Raw genomic sequence first — 19478 nt, 5'->3', positions numbered from 1 at the left:
AAAATATATAAAAATATAAAAATTAAATTTAACTTAATTAAATATCTGAATAAATGCATTATTATTGTTATTATTATGATTAATCTCACTGATTGAGATTGATTAAACTCCAGCTCCCGCCAATGACATCTTAATTCTGAACTGTGCCTAAAAAAGTCTGACTGTCCGCGAGTGTAGACCTCTAGCGTGAAGGTCTGGTGTGTTCAGGTAAATTTCTGTGTATAAATCACTAAAATGAACCTAGCCAGTCTTTAACAGTCAGACTTTATTGATATTAGGCGCACAGCACAAACACCCCCACTTATTACAAACATAAACAATAAAATAACATTGCTGTTCTCATAAATGACCAGCTCATGCACCTGATTAGGCCAGGTTCCTCTGCTGAAATGCTCCAGTGCGTTCAGCGCTCAACCCTTCAAATGGCAATGCACCAAAGTCTGAGCGCACCGGGCACCGGGGAAAGTGAAACACTGATTCATTTCATTACATTTTAAGTTCAAATTAATTCAAATAATTAGTACTTACATTTTGCTTATATAAATAGACTGTTCACGGGTGTAAGATAGCAATTGCTGGCTTGAAACGGCAAAAAGCATGTACTAATTATTTTAATTAATCATGGGTGGAATAGACTAAACCAATCAGTGTGTTAATTATCATTTCTTTTAAGAGTAAGGTGCGCTCTAACTTTGGAGGTGTGCAGGTGCACGAGCAGGTCATTTACAACAACAGCAATGCTATTTTATTGTATTTCTGTTTATTGTTGAGCACACCTGAGTAGCTAAGATAGGTACGGACTGTTGTCAGGGTTTAAATCGGTCAGTGGCTCACCTGTATTTTCTGCTGTTAAGATAGTAACATGCCAGATTTTACCTGAATACACCTCATTTCCAGACCACTACACCCAAACTCTGACAGTATTTTAACAGCATTGGTGCAGGGCAGCAATTTGCGCAGGATTTATCATAGGGCCACTTGGGTCAGAAATCACACTCATTCATTTCCCAGATTAATTCATGCTGGCTGATTTTTTTCTTTGTTCTCTCTTTTCTAACTTTCATGATTGAATATTACAAGGATATTTATTCAGTAGTGAGTGAGGGCAAATACTTAATTCATATTTGCAAACTGTTTCTCATTTTGCACACAATCATGCTGTGAAAATTTCAGGTTTACTAAATAGGTGGAACCAAACCCAGACACCACAGATGCAGAGGGAGTTTCAACCAATCATCTTTTACATGTGATTATTATTATCTAGCCAGCTGTTCACATATTCTATTATATTTGGCCTGTAGTCTACTGTAGTTGTTTAACTATTTTAATTAAAGCTGCATTAGCTAAATTCATTGGCAGGTTATTTAGCAAAAATTTTGCTAACTAAAATCTAATGTCAACAGCTAGCTAGCTAATAATAATTAACTCTGACAATTAATGTACTCACTTAAACCTAAGTAACCTAAACCTATTCAAATATTATTTACAGTTATTTTATGTACTGAATGTATAAAAAGTATAACTATGTTGGAACTATTGAGAAAATACTTCACAATGGGAGCTGTGAAATGCATGTGTCTGATCCATGTGTGTAAGCCTGATGGATCATTTATTAACAAACAAAAAAAGAGAAATAAAAATGAAGATATTCACTGCATTCTTGGAATAGAACATTATTAGTGATGAACTTGTTCCAAAGATATATCAAAGAAACATGGTTTAGTCGGATCACTTTTGACATATATTGTACATAAAATGATTAACAAGACACATGTAAACTTTACCCTATCGCTCTGTGAACTAATTTTTGATTTCCATTTGTTACAGCGCATGTTTTTATTTTATTTTTTTTAGGTAGGCATATTTTGTCTCCAATAAAGTACTGAAGTTGCTTTATTGCTTACGCCACAGGGCTAGTGTTGTTTGAGGACCAGCTGATGCAGGTTTGTCTAGAACATTTGTATCAGATAGGTTGTATCTCCACCCACAGCCAAGGTGGACTACACCGTGCACCTTTACAACTATACTCTTAAAACTACAACTTTAAAGGGTTCTAATGTGGAAAGAGTTAATGAATATAAGCACCTTGGCATATGGCTAGATGACAAATTTACTTTTAAGCACCATATTAACAAGCTTCCGGGTAAACTAAGGCAAAAACTCGGCTTCCTATATAGAAATAAATCATGCTTTCCAATGCACACAAGAAAAAAGATTGTGGAAGCAACGTTTTTATCTATAACGTTTATCACATCACCATAACGTTTTTAAGCTAGATTATGGTGATGTGATTTACAGACATGCGTCAGCAACTACACTCAAACCACTGGATTTTGTATATCATGCGGCACTAAGATTACTGGTACACATCACTGTTCACTCTATAAAAAAGTTGGATGGTCTTCTCTTGCTGTGCGCCGGGAAACACATAAAGCACTTCCTCACCATATGCCACCGTACATCTCACACATTAAAAATAACACAACCTACCAGACTCACTCCAGTAACTGGATCATCGAGAGTTTTAACTGAACTGGGAAAATCTGCTTTTCGTTACAGAGCACCAGCGAGCTGGAATTCACTACAGGAAACTCTAAATCTCAGCTCGCTGGTGTCACTAAATCATTTTAACCTTCTAGTCTCTAACCACCTTCAAGGTGATCTTTATGATCTTTGGTATGTTTTCAGTTTCTTTATTTTTTTAGTTAACCTTTTAGTTTTTAATGCTGGTTTGTTTTAGCTATTTTTCCATATTTCTTTTTAGTTTATTTCTTTTCTTTGATTATTTTTAGGTATTGCTTATGTAAACCCTATCCCCACTTAATTGGAAGAAATAAGGGCCTGAGTTCTATCTGTTCTTTCCCTTCTCCATGTTTGTAGAAATTTAATAAAATAATAGAAAATATAAAACACAATAAAAGGACCATCACACAGGTATATAAAAATAGCCAGTAGTTTACTGAGTGTATCAAAACGGTAGGGCAAATAAGGCTTAGAATCGAGTGTCCTTTTTAGTACTTTTAACAAAAAATAAATAAATAGCAAGCTTCAATCAACAATAGAGTTATATCTTTCCAAGACAGAGCAGTTAAGTACCTTTTTTAGATGCAATAGTACAAATGTAGCGTGTAAATACCCATAAGTAAATATAAGACACAAATAAGAAAGTTATATTTTAAACATTACCCCAATAATTTAAAATATTATTATTTAAATAACCAACTGTTTTAATGATTATTATTGCTCAGAATTATGTTTTAGGATTAGATCTTATTTTAGAAGCAGTATCTTAGATTTTAGCTGTAGGATTGATTTTAGGTTAATATACCCCTTTTTTCTTACTTTCAAAACTACACTGTCAGTTATATATTTAAACCCTTAATCAGAAAAGTACCTTTTAAAGTTAGTTTGTAAAATAAAATACCATCTTAAATTAAATATGTGGGCCCACTCTAAAGAATACACTCATAAAGAACAGAATTATAGATGAAATGAACAGAACTAAACGGTGCAGGTCTGGTTCGGAGCTTAATGTCCGCTTTACTCTAACGAGCAGAAATAAGAGTTTCAGATTTACCTCAGATTCAGTGAATATGAGCGGGAGCAGAGCGCGGGGTCCTGCAGCACGGAGCGTTTTCCCTCAGAGGAACTCTGATCCACGCGGGGACTCAGAGCGCTCTCTGGTTAGCAGTGTTAGCGGTCCTGGTGTTCAGTGGAGGCGGAGAGAGCGCGAGTCAGTCCGGGGAACAGTCTGTCGGAGCGGCGCTGCAGCGGAGAGTTCACGGCTAGCGCAGAGCAGCTAATACACGAGCTAGCTAAACACAGCTAGCCGAGCTGGCTAAGCTAACAGTGCTAACAGAACTTTACTTATAGAGAGATTATCCCAGCTTTATCCACCAGCTCACTCTCAGTATGGACTTCAGTGTCCTTAAAATTACCGGTTAGTTTAATTAATACTGATTATTAGTGAATTTAGTTCAGCCTGTGAGGAACTTTTTCCTCCTCGCCTCTCCCGCGCTGCTACTCCCGCATCTCCGCTGTTCTCTCTCGTCCCGTGGGCGGGCCTGTTCCAATCTGGTACTCCACCCTCACCTGTGCACTTCTCCCTCAGTAGATCCCTTAATCACTTTGAAGTGACCTTCTTGCATTAACACAGAAAATAAATGAAATATGTAATCTGTACGGCTTTTGTTTTCTTTTTAAACTATTTACACAAACACAATGACTATTTTGAGCCTGTTAGTACCTTTTTAAACCATTACTTTGAATTTATATGATTTTACTTATTACTGTATTTATTAGTGTATCTATTTTAGAACTAGGGAGTTTTACATATTTTAGCCGGGGCTACATGACAATATGCAAGAGGGGCGTATCCCATAGTTAGATACCGAAAGAAAGCTTGAAAGAGAACACAAATTACATTTAGGAAAAAAAAATTGCAAGAAATAAAACAAATTTACCGGACGTGAAACACTGTTACTAGTACTGAAACATTTACATTGGTCTGTAAAAAAAGCAACTGCTTTGTTTGTACATTTAGGCTAGCTACAAATAATAATGGTCAGTAAAAGTGCAAATGCTGTATTTGGATATTTAGCTAAGCTAGCTATCAATAATAATGGTCAGTAAAACAGGAAATACTTTGTTTGGACATTTAGCTAGACTAGATACAGATTAAAAAATGGTCAATAAGTCAAATGTAGATTTTGGTAATTAAGTGTAATTGATGAATGGCTATGCTCTTCAAAAAACAGAACAACACAAACCACAAGCATTCACAATTACAAAAAAACATATGAATACAATGTTTTATAAACATATGAATACACGTTAAACACACATGCTACTCTACCATTGGAAGTAATTGTATATCTAACCCTTTAAAGCCTGAACCAATAAATCAATTTCTTTCTGAAATTCAAATGTGAAAATGCCTAATATGTTTCATTTCAACCCAAATCCATTTCACACTGGACTATATTTAACAAATAATAACATAAGATCATCTCAGGCCTATAGGTTTCATGTCAAACATATGTTGAGAAAACACAATGAGATTGCAGATCTGCAATATAAAAGCCGTTTATAAATCCACAGAGATGAGTAAATATAGAGGTGAAGCAACACAAACATAATTGTTGGTACTGGATAAAAAATATTAAGAAACTTGATGATTTGGATATTCTTAGTAAATTTGGAGGATAAAAAAACTTCAACAACATATAATACTCAATAAGGGAATGATAAGAGAGTATAAAACTTGAGTATTAAAACGCTACCAAATATCCCTCTATATCCCTCTATGCTCCTCCGGTCCACACTGCAGTACCCGACACAGTGTCGTCTCTCTGTGGCTCTGGGTCTCACTTTTGGGGGCACTCTCTGGAGTTCCTCAGGTGGTGTTTCTCCTTTCATACAGAGGGGCCTGTCGGTTAATAGCATTAAGCTACACTATGCTAATCTTGGGGAACTAACGAAGATACTAGAAATTAATGGAAATAATAAAGTCTTTATATACTAGAAAAGAGATTAAATGCATTCAAAACCTTCTAAGCACAAGCACTGAAATGTTTACAGAAAATTAAGAATCATACTCTACTCCTAACAACTATGACATCTAAATTTTAAAGACTAAGTTATGCTAATCTAACATCTGGTGCAAGCTCTGGCAGTGCCATCGCTCAAACGACCTTCCCTTCTTCAGAACTAAACTCATAACGTAACCACCCTAAAAACTGAGCTCTGTCTCACGAAGAATGTCCTGAAATATCAAACATACGAGAAAACATAACATTAAATTCTATAAACATCATCCATGAATAAGAGTCATTTTGTTGAACCTGTAAAATCCATTGTTAAATTCAGTTCATGTTTGTTTCTGGTGGAACGTGTCCCAAGTGACAAAGTGAAACATTTGTGTAGAATAAGGTGTTCTGTTCTAAAGATTTATGATTTGCGCTTTTTATTGCTGTGGGACAAATTTGCAATAGTTTTCTCTCCTGTGTGAATGCGCTGGTGTTTTTTGAGAGGACCCTGTTGAGTAAAACTTTTCCCACAGTCTGAGCAGTGATACAGTTTTTCTCCTGTGTGAATGCGCTGGTGTTTTTTGAGATCACTATGTGTAGTAAAACTCCTCCCACAGTATGAGCAGTAATATGGTTTCTCTCCTGTGTGAATGTGCTGGTGCAGTTTGAGATTCCTATGTTGAGTAAAACTTTTCCCACAGTCTGAGCAGTGATACGGTTTCTCTCCTGTGTGAATGCGCTGATGTATTTTGAAATTACTCTGTTGAGTAAAACTCCTCCCACAGTATGAGCAGTAATACGGTTTCTCTCCTGTGTGAATGCGCTGGTGTTTTTTGAGATTACCCTGTTCAGAAAAACTCCTCCTACAGTCTGAGCAGGAATATGGTTTCTCTCCTGTGTGAATGCGCTGGTGTTTTTTGAGAGTACACTGTTTAGTAAAACTACTCCCACAGTCTGAGCAGGAATATGGTTTCTCTCCTGTGTGAATGCGCTGGTGGTTTTTGAGAGTACTTTGTTGAGTAAAACTCAACCCACAGTCTGAGCAGTGATACGGTTTCTCTCCTGTGTGAATGCGCTGGTGATTTTTGAGTTTACTCTGATTAGTAAAACTCTTCCCACAGTCTGAGCAGGAATATGGTTTCTCTCCAGTGTGAATGCGCTGGTGGTTTTTGAGAGTATGCTGTTGAGTAAAACTCAACCCACAGTCTGAGCAGTGACACGGTTTCTCTCCTGTGTGAATGCGCTGATGATTTTTGAGGTAACTCTGATTAGTAAAACTCTTCCCACAGTCCGAGCAGTGATACGGTTTCTCTCCTGTGTGAATGCGCTGGTGTATTTTCAGAGTACTCTGTTTAGTAAATCTCTTCCCACAGTCTGAGCAGTGATACGGTTTCTCTCCTGTGTGAATGCGCTGGTGTATTTTCAGAGTACTCTGTAGATTAAAACTCTTCCCACAGTCTGAGCAGTGATACGGTTTCTCTCCTGTGTGAATGTGCTGGTGTATTTTGAGATTACTCTGTTTGTTAAAACTCTTGACAGAGTACTGATGTTTCTCCATGTCGGGATGGCTTCAGCTTCACCTCTTTCAGCAGTTTAACTTTGCTCTTAGTTAAATATGAATTTCAGGAGAATGTTTTTAATTTCTGGAAAACACAAAGAAGAATATTTAAATAAAAGCAGGGCAATAAACTGAAGAGAACTGCCTTAATTAAGTTACATTATACATACAAAACTACTGGGACTTGGGTTAAAATGCACTGGGCATATTGGCTAGTTAGATAACATTAGATACTTGGGTTCAAAATGCACTGGGATCATTGGCTAGCTAGATAACATTAGATACTTGGTTAAAAAAGCACTGGGAACATTGGCTAGCTAGATAACGTTAGATACTTGGGTTAAAAAAGCACTGGGAACATTATGGAGCCAAATCAGGGACAAAAGTTTTGTCAATTTGAAAAAAAAAATTTAAACTGAAAGTTTAAGTATTAAGCTTGAACTTTGAAAAATACAAAAATATATTCGAAATAAATATAAGTGTATTAAATAATTTTTCAGCATGTATATAATTTTGATTCAATTCGAAAATAGTTTTAAACAATTTTTGTTTTTTTAATTTTCACTTTTTTTGTGTATTTTTGATATTTGAGATCTTATATTTTTCAGGTGCAATTTTTTTTTTTACAGTTTCGATTTTTTTTTTTCAGGGTTCAAATCTTTTTTTTTACTTTCAGATCTTAGTTTTCAGGTTTCAGACTTTTGGCCCTAATTTTGCGTGTGGGCGTGGTATCATAGGAAAGGGGCGTGGTATACGGTTGAGGACCTACTCTGGAGGACCCTGTCAATGTGCCTGCGTGGATTATATATGTCTGTCCGCTCCTCCTGGACAGCCTGCTGGCTCCAGCACACAGGTAAGATATATTAGGTAACTTTAGTTATATTGAGCTGGTACTGGTATTTCAGAAAGTCGACTATAATTCGATAGTGGCTGCAGCTGCGCAGAGCCTCATAAATGTGCTCACGCAGAACCTCTCTCATGGACAGCAAGAGCAAGGAAGAAGGCAGGAACAGAGCAAGTCTGTACTGTAGAGCAAGATATGGCCAGGTTTTAGATTTATTGCAGTTTTATTTTACATTTTTCATTTAAAGATCATTTGGTTAGGCCATACTGTGGTGATTGAATTTTAGTTGGAAATTTATTTTTCAGACGGTGGAATGTCTAATTTCTAATGGGTCTGAGTTCTTATAAATATACACCCTTATTTCTAAAGATTTAGAGAGCTCTTTGGATATGTCCATAGACATCCACTCAGTTAAACAAAAAGGATCAATCCTAGCTAATATTCAAAGTTTAAACAAGACCAACTCCTACAAGATCCTCTCTAAACGTGTCCTAATAAACTGTAGTTGATGTGTATACTTTGTAATATATAACTTTCCCCTCCACAAGACGCCTTTTCCCTTAATACATATCGCTATTTCACATACACGACTTTAACTTGGCATTTTTCTAGAGTACCAGCTCAATATAACTAAAGTTACCTAATATATCTTACCTGTGTGCTGGAGCCAGCAGGCTGTCCAGGAGGAGCGGACGCCATCGCGCGAGGGAGAACGTACAGACATATATATAATCCACGCAGGCACATTGGCAGGGTCCTCGGAGTAGGTCCTCAACCGTATACCACGCCCCTTTCCTATGATACCACGCCCCTTTCCTATGATACCACGCCCACACGCAAAATCAGGGCCAAAAGTCTGAAACATGAAAACTAAGATCTGAAAGTTAAAAAAAAAAAAAGATTTGAACCCTGAAAAAAAAATCGAAACTGTGAAAAAAAAACTGAAAAATATCAAAATACACACAAAAAAAAATGAAAATTAAAAAAACAAAAATTGTTTAAAACTATTTTCGAATTGAATCAAAATTATATACAGGCTGAAAAATTATTTAATAAACTTATATTTATTTCGAATATATTTTTGTATTTTTCAAAGTTCAAGCTTAATACTTAAACTTTCAGTTTCAATTTTTTTTTTTCAAATTGACAAAACTTTTGTCCCTGATTTGGCTCCATAGAACATTGGCTAGCTAGATAACATTAGATACTTGGGTTAAAAAAAGCTCTGGGAACATTGGCTAGATAGATATCATCAGCTACTTTGGTCCCCTATTCTGGGCCAGTTCTGTCTATTAAACAGTTCTCTTTTTCTCTCTGCCAGTCATGTCACACATCAGCTCCCAAAGTAGATGAACACTTAAACACTATTACCACATTAAAAAATCACATCATAAAACATTGCTAATACTTTTTTAAATCTCGACATAAAAAGATATGTGGTGCTTTTTATGTACCACAAAAATATTGAATAACAATTTTTATCCACCTTTAGCTAATCTAGCCAAAGCTATCTAGATAACTAAGCTAAGCTAGCAGGCAATTTCAAACAATAAAATACTATTAGCAGCCTGAATGTCTTAAACACATTAAATTTGTGTTAAGTTGTTGTTATATAGTCTAAATGGTTGGATAGTGTGCAAGCTGTCTGTAATGGTTAATCCTTTCCTTTATAATTAACTTTAGCTGTTAGGTGTGGTATTGGTAACAACACAAGCTAATTTTGCTAATGCTAATGCTCCTGCCTTAATGCTGAAAGAATCTGTAAATCTAAGTTTACTGTAAATAAACAGAAGCGCTTTACACCCAAATAAACAGTTTTCGGAGAGAAATCTGTGTAGATTAACATCCAGCGCTCACTTACCTTTGATGGAGAGTGAGTGAGAGTTTGTGTGAGAGAGAGTACCTTCTGTAGTTCAGCTGATTCTGCTTTTCCTCCTCTCCTGCTACAGACCCCGGAAGCTCAGCCTCATCCGGGTTATGTAGAGCCCCGCCCCCTCCCCCGCTACATCACATTATACCCCATCACCGCTAGAGGGAGCCCGCGAGGGAGTCCTCAATGCATGGAGCTGAATGGAGCTAAACAGCTAAAACTCTCATTTAAAACACTGTAGAACTACTTCTCTGAAATTTTCCTTTAATTTTACGAAGTAGAACAAAGTTTTTAACTTAAATTAGGAAAGAAAACTTACCCCTTTATTTCCATTTTAAACAACTAATGTTTTTTATTCAGTTAATTTACTAGCATTACTGCCACTGATGCTGGAGTTAGACACAGCTATCTCTGCTGTAATTTAAATAGTTATAGTTTTTCTGTTTTCATGAAATTAATAAAAAAAAATATTTTATAAAGTATTAAACATTTCAAAACATTTAAAATAATTTATAATTTTTTTATACTTTTTAGAATAAAAAATTGTTTATACGTTTTTTTATATATTTCAGACTGTCAAGTGGCTTGAGATTCAGAGCAGAGTTTTTTTTTCCCTCTATAGAGATTGTCTGTTTGCTCCTGTAAAACTCCAACAAATAACACTTACTAATTACAATGGAAAGATCAGTGCTGTTGTTTTAGAGTACCAATTGTGACACTGACAATGAACTCTTAAACAAATCCTTTTATTTTTATAATTATTACTTTTAAACTGATATTTGCATATGAAATTTCAAATGCGTTTATAAGTGTGAAGTACCCTTCTATACAGAAATCAGGATGGTCCATTGTGATGTCAGAGAGTGATTTTACAGGGAGTAGGTGTGAATGACCTCAATTTATGGAAAGCTTTCAGAATACATAAATAGACTTTAGAATAAAAAAGACTTTAGACAAGGTGAGCAACAAACAAGATCTGCTGCAGTACGATCTCCTTTTCAAGAACCTGCAGGACATCAAGAAGTTAAATGTAAAGAAAATGTAACCATAATATTTTAAATGAAATTTAGATAAAAAAAAGGTTTGAACTGGAATAGCAAAATAATAATTTATAAATGTTTGATACTTTATACAGTAAGAATTGTACTTATTTTAAAAAAAATAGAACTAAAACAATTTCATCACCACAGAGATAATTATTAAAGCTTATGAACTGCAGTTTTAATCATTTAAATGAGCTCTGTGTGTAACTCCAGCATCAGTAGCAGTAATGCTAGTAAATTTACTGAATAAAAACATTAGTTGTAGAAAATGGAAATATAGGGGTACGTTTTCTTTCCTATTTTAGTGAAATACTTTGTTCTACGTTGTAAAATTAAAGGAAAACCCCAGAGAAGTAGTTATACAGTGTTTTAAATGAGAGTTTTTGCTGTTTAGCCCCATTCAGCTCCATGTATTGAGGACTCCCTCGCGGGCTCCCTCTAGCGGTGATGGGGTATAATGTGATATAGCGGGAGAGGGGGCGGGGCTCTACATAACCCGGATGAGGCTGAGCTTCCGGGGTCTGTAGCTGGAGCGCCGGAGTAAGAGCAGAATCAGCTGAACTACAGAAGGTATGGAGAATCTCTCTCTCTCTCTCTCTCTCTCTTGTTGGAGGTTGGTTGATGTGTTGTAACAGTATAAAGGTCATTATTTTTCTGTGATTCTATTTTGAAGTACAATTCTCTGCACCAACAAGAGAACTGCGTGTTTGCGCCCCCCGTAGCTCCAGAGGAGCTTGAATGCAGCGCAGGAGGTAAACAGAGCTGATGAGCTCCGTGAAAAAGTGCTGTTTTAAGCAAATATAAGTATTTTTGAGAAAAATTACTGGGAAAATGAGCTCTTATATCAGTTCTAATCACTCTTCTGTGCATTTTTAGCGGGTATTGAAGCATATTTTGCCTAATAATTAATTATTTCTGCCCCGGTCAGGTTATCAGCTCTGAGGTACAGCCGTTTCAGCGCCAAAACACTACATGTGACTGAGCCTGAAAATGTGTGCTCATGTGCTGTGTTTCCTTTTGTTTCATATTTTATAGATATATGTGCAGTTACAGATGCGTAATAATCGTTTGGGATTATTTTGGTTGTGTATGTGCAGGTATGTTGTGGTTCTGTTTATTTAATTAATGTAAATGTTCTGTTCTGGAGCAAATATCTTCAGCTCTTACCACGTTTAACCACGAACGATCTAGAAAAAAGGGCTGAAGAGGGATGTTTATTAACAAGAGCAGTTTTGTTAAAAGGATACAGCAACTGTATAGAGATAGCCCGACTCTCCAAGCCCAGTGAACAGTGCTGCTAATGCTGCAGGTTAGCTAGTTATAACTTATAAATTAAAGCTAGGTTAGGTAGTTATAACTTATAAATTAAATCTAGGTTACCTAGTTATAATTTATAAATTTAAGCTGGATTAGCTAGTTATTACTTGTCAAAAGTGCGGCTAAAGCTTTAGAATTTTTTTTTAAAGAGCTAAGGTTTCCAGAATGATATATTTATATAGTTACATAATGTTCATCAGGCTTTATAGAGTCGGGTTAGCAGCATTAGCAGCACTGTTCACCGGGCTTGGAGAGTCGGGCTAGCGCCAGCTAGCTAGCTAGCATTAGCGAGGTTAGCTAATGTTGGCTAAAACCTTAACACTTCTTCAATATTAGTGATGTACTCCTCTATACAGTTGCTGTATCCTTTTAACAAAACTGTTCTTGTTAGTAAACATCCCTCTTCAGCCCTTTTTTATAGATTGTTGGTGGTTAAACGTGGTAAGAGCTGAAGATATGTGCTCCACCTCATTGTTGAGTGTGGACTTACTTCTACCTCCTCCCATCACAGGCTCACTTTCAATTAGAAATGGCAGCCGCGTGAAAAGAGCCTATAGGCCTTTTTAGTTGTGTCATTTTGAAGTCGGTGACATGTTGTTTATTTCCATATTTGGGGTTCCATGTCTGAACTGTTTTTGTAACTGTTTTCTATCACATTCTGTGCTAAATTCACATGTTTAGGATTCTGTACGTTTTAATCTGTGTACATTTTCCTCCTGAACATCACTAGATCCTCTGAATTACAAGATCATTTAAGTTTCGTAATTAGATTAATGCTAGCGTTTAGCTAATGCTACAGCGCACTGAACTGACCTCACAGCAGAGCAGTACAGAATGTGAGGGGACTATCAGAGATATGACACTGGCTGTAGAGCTCCGGTCAGATCACGATTTGGATTCTTCTTCTTCTTCACAGAGGATCATTCAAAGTATCAAAATATCTTCATATCAAATCAAAGTATTTAAACAGGTGAAAACTCTTTCAGTCTGGTGATGTTGAGCAGTGTAGTCTGTGTTATGCTGTCCGTACAACTACAGGACTACAGTACTTTTAACAGACTAAAGTCTGACTTTTCCCATCTGAAGACAAATCACAGACTTTTTACACACAGGCTTTTTACTCACAGACTTTTTAGACACAGGCTTTTTACTTTGTTCTGAAGAAGGAGAACGTAAAATGATCTCATTTCTAGAACGTAAAAACATGAGAGTGGGTCGAGAGGTCACTCTCTCTAAAGCATATACGTTTCAAACCGGCCTCACTGCTAATAATATTACATACTCAGGAAAAAGAAAACACTACATGTGAAATGTTAAAGTTATTATTCACTAGATGTGTAGCTACATTTCCAGGACAACTAATAAGAAGTGATGATATTTAAGGTGGAATGAAAAATTCAGGGAAAATGTTAATTTATTAGATAGAGAGAGGTAATGTAAAAAACAATATACATTTTGTTCAGATAGCTGGTTTACAGGCTTTAGTTAGAGTTGATGAAATTGTGGGTAACGTTAGCTTCTGTAAAACTGCAGCAGGTCTTGGAGCTGCTGCTCTGAATCTGCTGGTGTAGAGCTTCTGCTGCTCTCCGGCTCTGCAGATGAAGTTGAGCTTCGACCCGATGCTGTGATATGCCACCATGTACGCAATATTGATTTAGTAAACAAATCAGTTAAGCCATTGATGTGGAGCTGCAGTTTTCCTGGGTAAAAAGTACAATAACATTTACATTTCTCACCAAATTTTCATTTGTGTTTTTTTTGTTTTGTTTTGTTTAAAGGATTTTATATACATATACAAAAAAAGCATGTCTTGAACTCAGGAGTGCCTATCACTGTTAGCCTGAACCTAATGTGGTGGAAAATAATGAACTGTTATCAGGAGTTGTAAAAAATCAGGTTTAGTTAATATGTATGGGATCTTTTATAAATTAATGTAAAGGAAAAAGGCTTTGGACAGCATTGGTCACGTGATCAATGTAGAACGAATCAAGCATCGGCACTGTGATTCGAAGTAATGCGTGTTGTTTTTTCGGCACATGCCTCAAAGCTTAAGATTTAGGGGCAACATCACTATTTCTTTCTTTATTTCTTTCTTTCCTTAAGTTCTCAGTTTCTTATGAGACCAGAACAGAATCATGAGTGTCTGAACAGTGGGAAGTCCTTATAAAGGCACTAAACAGGTGGCTGGAAGACCACCAGCACCTCCCTTTTATGGTAATATGAAGATGTCCCAGTAGTTTTGTCTGTATAGTGTAACTGATTTAGGCAGTTCTCTTCAGTTTATTGACCTGCTTTTTATATTCAATGGCATTTTTGTTTGTGTTTTTCAGAAATGAAAATATTCTCCTGAAATTCATCACCGACAACCAGGATATTTATCAAAGTGCAATGTTAAACTGCTGAAAGAGGTGAAGCACAAGCCATCCTGAAGAATCTCCAGAACACGCAGAAACAGTTTGCTGCATTTACCAGATAAATGAAGCCAAGTCCCGACATGGAGAAACATCAGAACTCTGTCAAGAGTTTTACTAAACAGAGTAATCTCAAAAAACACCAGCGCATTCACACAGGAGACAAACCGTATCACTGCTTAGACTGTGGGAAGAGTTTTAATAGACCGGGGACTCTAAAACTGCATCAGCGCATTCACACAGGAGAGAAACCTTATCACTGCTCAGACTGTGGAAGTAGTTTTACTCAACAGAGTCATCTAAAACGACACCAGCTCATTCACACAGGAGAAAAACCGTATCACTGCTCAGACTGTGGGAAGAGATTTACTGAAAAGAGTACTCTCAAAATACATCAGCGCATTCACACAGGAGAGAAACCGTATCACTGCTCAGACTGTGGAAAGAGTTTTACTACACAGAGTCATTTCAAAATACACCAGCGCATTCACACAGGAGAGAAACCGTATCACTGCTCAGACTGTGGGAATAGTTTTACTAAACAGAGTAATCTCAAAAAACACCAGCGCATTCACACAGGAGAGAAACCGTATCACTGCACAGACTGCGGGAAGAGTTTTACTGAACACAGTAAACTCAAAATACACCAGCGCATTCACACAGGAGAGAAACCGTATCACTGCTCAAACTGTGGGAAGAGATTTACTGAACAGAGTACTCTCAAAAAACACCAGAGCATTCACATAGGAGAGAAACCGTATCACTGCACAGACTGCGGGAAGAGTTTTACTGAACACAGTAAACTCAAAATACACCAGCGCATTCACACAGGAGAGAAACCGTATCACTGCTCAAACTGTGGGAAGAGATTTACTGAACAGAGTGCTCTCAAAAAACACCAGCGCATTCACACAGGAGAGAAACCGTATTACTGCTCAAACTGTGGGAAGAGTTTTACTAAACTGAGTAATCTCAAAATACACCAGCGCATTCACACAGGAGAGAAACCGTATCACTGCTTAGACTGTGGGAAGAGTTTTAATAGACCGGGGACTCTAAAACTGCATCAGCGCATTCACACAGGAGAGAAACCTTATCACTGCTCAGACTGTGGAAGTAGTTTTACTCAACAGAGTCATCTAAAACGACACCAGCTCATTCACACAGGAGAAAAACCGTATCACTGCTCAGACTGTGGGAAGAGATTTACTGAAAAGAGTACTCTCAAAATACATCAGCGCATTCACACAGGAGAGAAACCGTATCACTGCTCAGACTGTGGAAAGAGTTTTACTACACAGAGTCATTTCAAAAAACACCAGCGCATTCACACAGGAGAGAAACCGTATCACTGCTCAAACTGTGGGAAGAGTTTTACTAAACTGAGTAATCTCAAAATACACCAGCGCATTCACACAGGGTAGAAACTCCATCTCAAATCAGTTTGAAGGCAATTAAAAGCGCAAATCGTAAATCTTTCGGACAGAACACCTTATCCTACACAAATGTTTCACTTTGTCACTTGGGACACGTTCCACCAGAAACAAACATGAACTGAATTGAACAATGGATTTTACAGATTCAGCAAAATGAATCTTATTCAGGGATGATGTTTATTGAATTCCATGCTATGTTTTCCTGTTTGATATTCCAGGACATTCTTCGTGAGACAGAGCTCAGTTTTTAGGGTAGTTACAGTAGGAGTTCAGTTCTGAATAAGGAAAGGTCGTACGAAGTTTGAGCGAGGGCACTGCCAGTGTTTGCTCCAGATGTTAGATTAGCATAACTTAGTCTTTAAAAATGTAAATGTTGTAGTTGTTAGGAGTGGAGAAGAAATCTTAGCCTGCAACTAACAGGGTTCGTACGGGTGCTTGAAATCCTGGAAAATGCTTGAATTTTAACATTCTGTTTTTCAGGCCTGGAAAGTGCTGGAATTTTGGAGAAAATGCTTGAAAGTGCTTGAAATTTTAACTGCATTTACATTACAACAAATAACTGTCTGACTAAATAAGTTCACTTAAAGAAAAAAATTGCACCTCTGTGTTTTTTAAAACACGGACAGCAGGAGAGTTAGCTAGCTATGCTAAAAGCCAAGCTTTGAATTTATCTAAATAATAATAGTAATAATCCAGGTTACACCTATAATATACTATTAGGCTAAACCCAGCCGGGCACTGTTAACATGGTGTCACCATCCTCCAACGAGCTGCTGTTGGGTCCGCTTCAGTGCCATGAAACGAGCCGATTTAGCTATGCTTAAAGCCAAAAGCCGGGTTAACGGTGCTGGCGAGCGAGTCATTCCAGCCACTGAAGCCGCGATACAAGCCCCGGAGATCGGCTTGTTTCAAGCACTGAATCCGGGCAAACAGCCCCAGGTGTTCTGTCGAGTTCTGCTAATCAAAACTATTTTCTTTTTTATTTAAGATATTGTAACAAAACATTGTCGGATATATGGCTCATGGTTTGAAAATTTGGCATCGCCTTGGAAGGATTGGAGCAGGTTTTGAGCTCGAACAGTGGATCCTGCCTCAAACAATTACAATGCCAGAACATTAACAAAAATAGTAGAGAGTGGCACTAACTCACTTGATTAAAGAATGAAAACACCGGCCAGTTAAGTATTGAACAAAAAGTGCGAAGATGATCCTCCATTATGAGAGTCTTCAAGATTTCTTACATAACAACTAAAACTTTGGCCTATGATCGATTAGGAGTTGGTGAACACTCAGGACTTTTGTTGCTCTGTGCTCCAGGGGGGTATGATCAACTGCCTGAATCCTGGTGTTGTAGAAAAGAAAATGCAAGGTGGGCTACCCCCACCTCTCGTCCGGGGTACAACTCCCCTACGTGTTCGTTTGATAGAGAGAGTCAGACAGGTGGAGTGAAGTTGAAAGCAAACCAAGTATTTATTACAAAGTGCTGAATATTCAGGAGAACCCACACATGAAAAGACCGTCTAACAGCCGTCCCAGCATAAGTTCTGACCCCCCTCTGATCTGACTCCATGTTTTATACCCCAAATGACGTGAAACCTGCTGATGAGGCGTTACTAACGATTAGCTCATGTTAATATGCATAATTTCACGTGTTAGTACTCAAGTTTCACGTGTCTGACCGGACCACTAGTGTTTGACCTTGACTGTGTTCTTCCAGGATGGAACATCGTGGCACTATCTGTGTGAGTGTGCGTCACCCCCCGCTTTGAAGCAGAGGTTTTTAAGGAGGCACTCACTCACCAAAAGGCCGCTTTGACCTAAGGGCCTCTTCTGTAGCAATTTAGCCCTGTACCGAGCGTACCAGTCGAGATCACACAGAGTGCACCAGCCGCTGATTGATGGCCATTAATTAGGGTCATGCAGTGAACGAAATGCTTCAAGAATAACTTTCGTATGTTATATGTTAATGTGTTAATAACGCGTGGTTAGTCCGCCATATAATAAATCCTATGTGTTAGTAAACGCCTTATGTATCGTGTGGGTTAATTTGTCATAATAGAGTCTGTGTTAGTCACATGCCTGATCAAACAATGTTTTACTATATATGTAAAGAATATATTGTGATTATTGGTTAATCTTCTATATAAATGCGTGTAAAATACACTGTGAGTAAAAATGATCAAATATAATGTGAGTATTGGTTAATGCATATAAAATACAAGGTTTCACACAATGATTATGTAATTATAGATACTAAGATAAGTAATCATAATTGAAAGATATTTGTCAATACACTCAAGGTAAAATAAACAGTTACTCTTCACTGGTAATCCGCGCCTTCTTCCCGATAATTTCAGCTGCCTTGTTAGGGCCCACTATCAACGGAGACCAGCAGATGTGTTTAGTGAAATCCAAGAATGGTATGTAATCTCTTGTTAGAAATGCAGTGAAGATCACGTGGACACTGAATCCGGCTACGCACCATAGGCTGAACTGGGGTGTCAGGGAGAGGGCTCGAGTAATAGCATCCTGTAGTACATGTGCAGATAAGGCCCCTGGGCGGCTTCTTCCTCTGACAAGTCCAATGTACACGAGAAAGTCCTTGGTTGGGGGTTGAGGCATATCATCCTCTAAGTATTCAATTCCAACCTTGTAATTCAGTCTGACTGAACAGTTGTCATCCTCAACGGGGCCCCATGTGGGATATGCAAGTCCAGTGGCATTCCCCACACGAGTAAGACACCCTCTCTGTATTGTGAGGGGATATTCTTGCAGCGTAATGTACGCATGTGCAGTGGTGATCATCTCATTTGCCCCAAGTAAGCAACGCACGAGTCCCGATGAGTCGCCTACCGCTGTCATCTTGATCATTTCTACTGCCCTTGCATAAAGCATGTCAGTGTACTGTGTCTACAATGTAATTATGAAATTTCTCGGTGTTCTGCGAAGTATGTACTGTGTCTTGTTGATTCTCGGGGTTGGGGTTAATCGATGCAAGTATGGTGTCTTGTAATAAATCCAGGTAATCTTCATGATCGCGCATCGGGACACAATAATAGACCTTGGAATTTTTGTCAAACGAGGGCCAAATCCCGGGGTGTGGGCTGAGGGAGACATCGAGATCCCTTGTTCTTGTATACATGATTGATGAGCAGTGATCCTCACCCTAGTGTATGTTTAACTGTAAAATATATATATATAATTTTTTATTACATTTTTATTACTTTTTTTACACTCAAGGAAACAATGACTGTGAGTCCAGATTGTACAATGCACCCGGGAAAAAAAAACTAAATCATCAGGAAAATACTACAGGTGGATATCCCAGGTCCAGAAAGTAAAAATCCAACCCAGGCTTTTTTTATCTGCAGCAGAGCCGCTCAGGGGGTTGGTACAAAGCCCTGGGTGGCATTTTTACTTTCTGGACCTGGGTTACTCACTTCTACATTTTCAGTAAAAAATGATTGAAAG

The 19478-nt window shown here is 37.6% G+C and overlaps 4 protein-coding genes across 7 annotated transcripts in view; 2 read left to right on the top strand and 2 right to left on the bottom strand.

The window, feature by feature from the left end:
• LOC125801167 (zinc finger protein 484-like) overlaps positions 1–19478 on the bottom strand; it is a 634928-nt gene that overhangs the window by 263062 nt on the left and 352388 nt on the right. The gene's annotated exons all lie outside the window — the stretch shown is intronic.
• Positions 1–19478, top strand: part of LOC111188977 (NACHT, LRR and PYD domains-containing protein 12) — a 900554-nt gene that overhangs the window by 735651 nt on the left and 145425 nt on the right. The window lies entirely within an intron of this gene.
• LOC125801272 (gastrula zinc finger protein XlCGF26.1-like) lies at positions 4704–7192 on the bottom strand. The gene has a single exon (XM_049477722.1). It carries the CDS (start codon positions 7084–7086, stop codon positions 5950–5952), a length of 1137 nt encoding a protein of 378 aa, XP_049333679.1. The 5' UTR covers positions 7087–7192; the 3' UTR covers positions 4704–5949.
• Positions 11359–18529, top strand: LOC111196337 (zinc finger protein 484-like). Of its 4 annotated transcripts, none has more exons than XM_049477516.1 (3): positions 11359–11413; positions 14491–14823; positions 14908–18529. In XM_049477516.1, exons 2-3 carry the CDS (start codon positions 14637–14639, stop codon positions 15993–15995), a joined length of 1275 nt encoding a protein of 424 aa, XP_049333473.1. In that variant the 5' UTR covers positions 11359–11413; positions 14491–14636; the 3' UTR covers positions 15996–18529. The 4 variants fall into 4 exon arrangements, with proteins under 4 accessions (XP_049333473.1, XP_049333472.1, XP_049333470.1 ...); XM_049477515.1 differs by having other exon boundaries at positions 11366–11413; positions 14491–15663; positions 15748–18529; XM_049477513.1 differs by having other exon boundaries at positions 11368–11413; positions 14491–18529.

The sequence above is a fragment of the Astyanax mexicanus genome, chromosome 4 (assembly GCF_023375975.1).
Source record: "Astyanax mexicanus isolate ESR-SI-001 chromosome 4, AstMex3_surface, whole genome shotgun sequence".
Classification (NCBI taxonomy): domain Eukaryota; kingdom Metazoa; phylum Chordata; class Actinopteri; order Characiformes; family Acestrorhamphidae; genus Astyanax; species Astyanax mexicanus.
The sequence above is the reverse complement of the archived record's forward strand: the minus strand, read 5'-3'. Positions and strand labels throughout refer to the sequence as shown.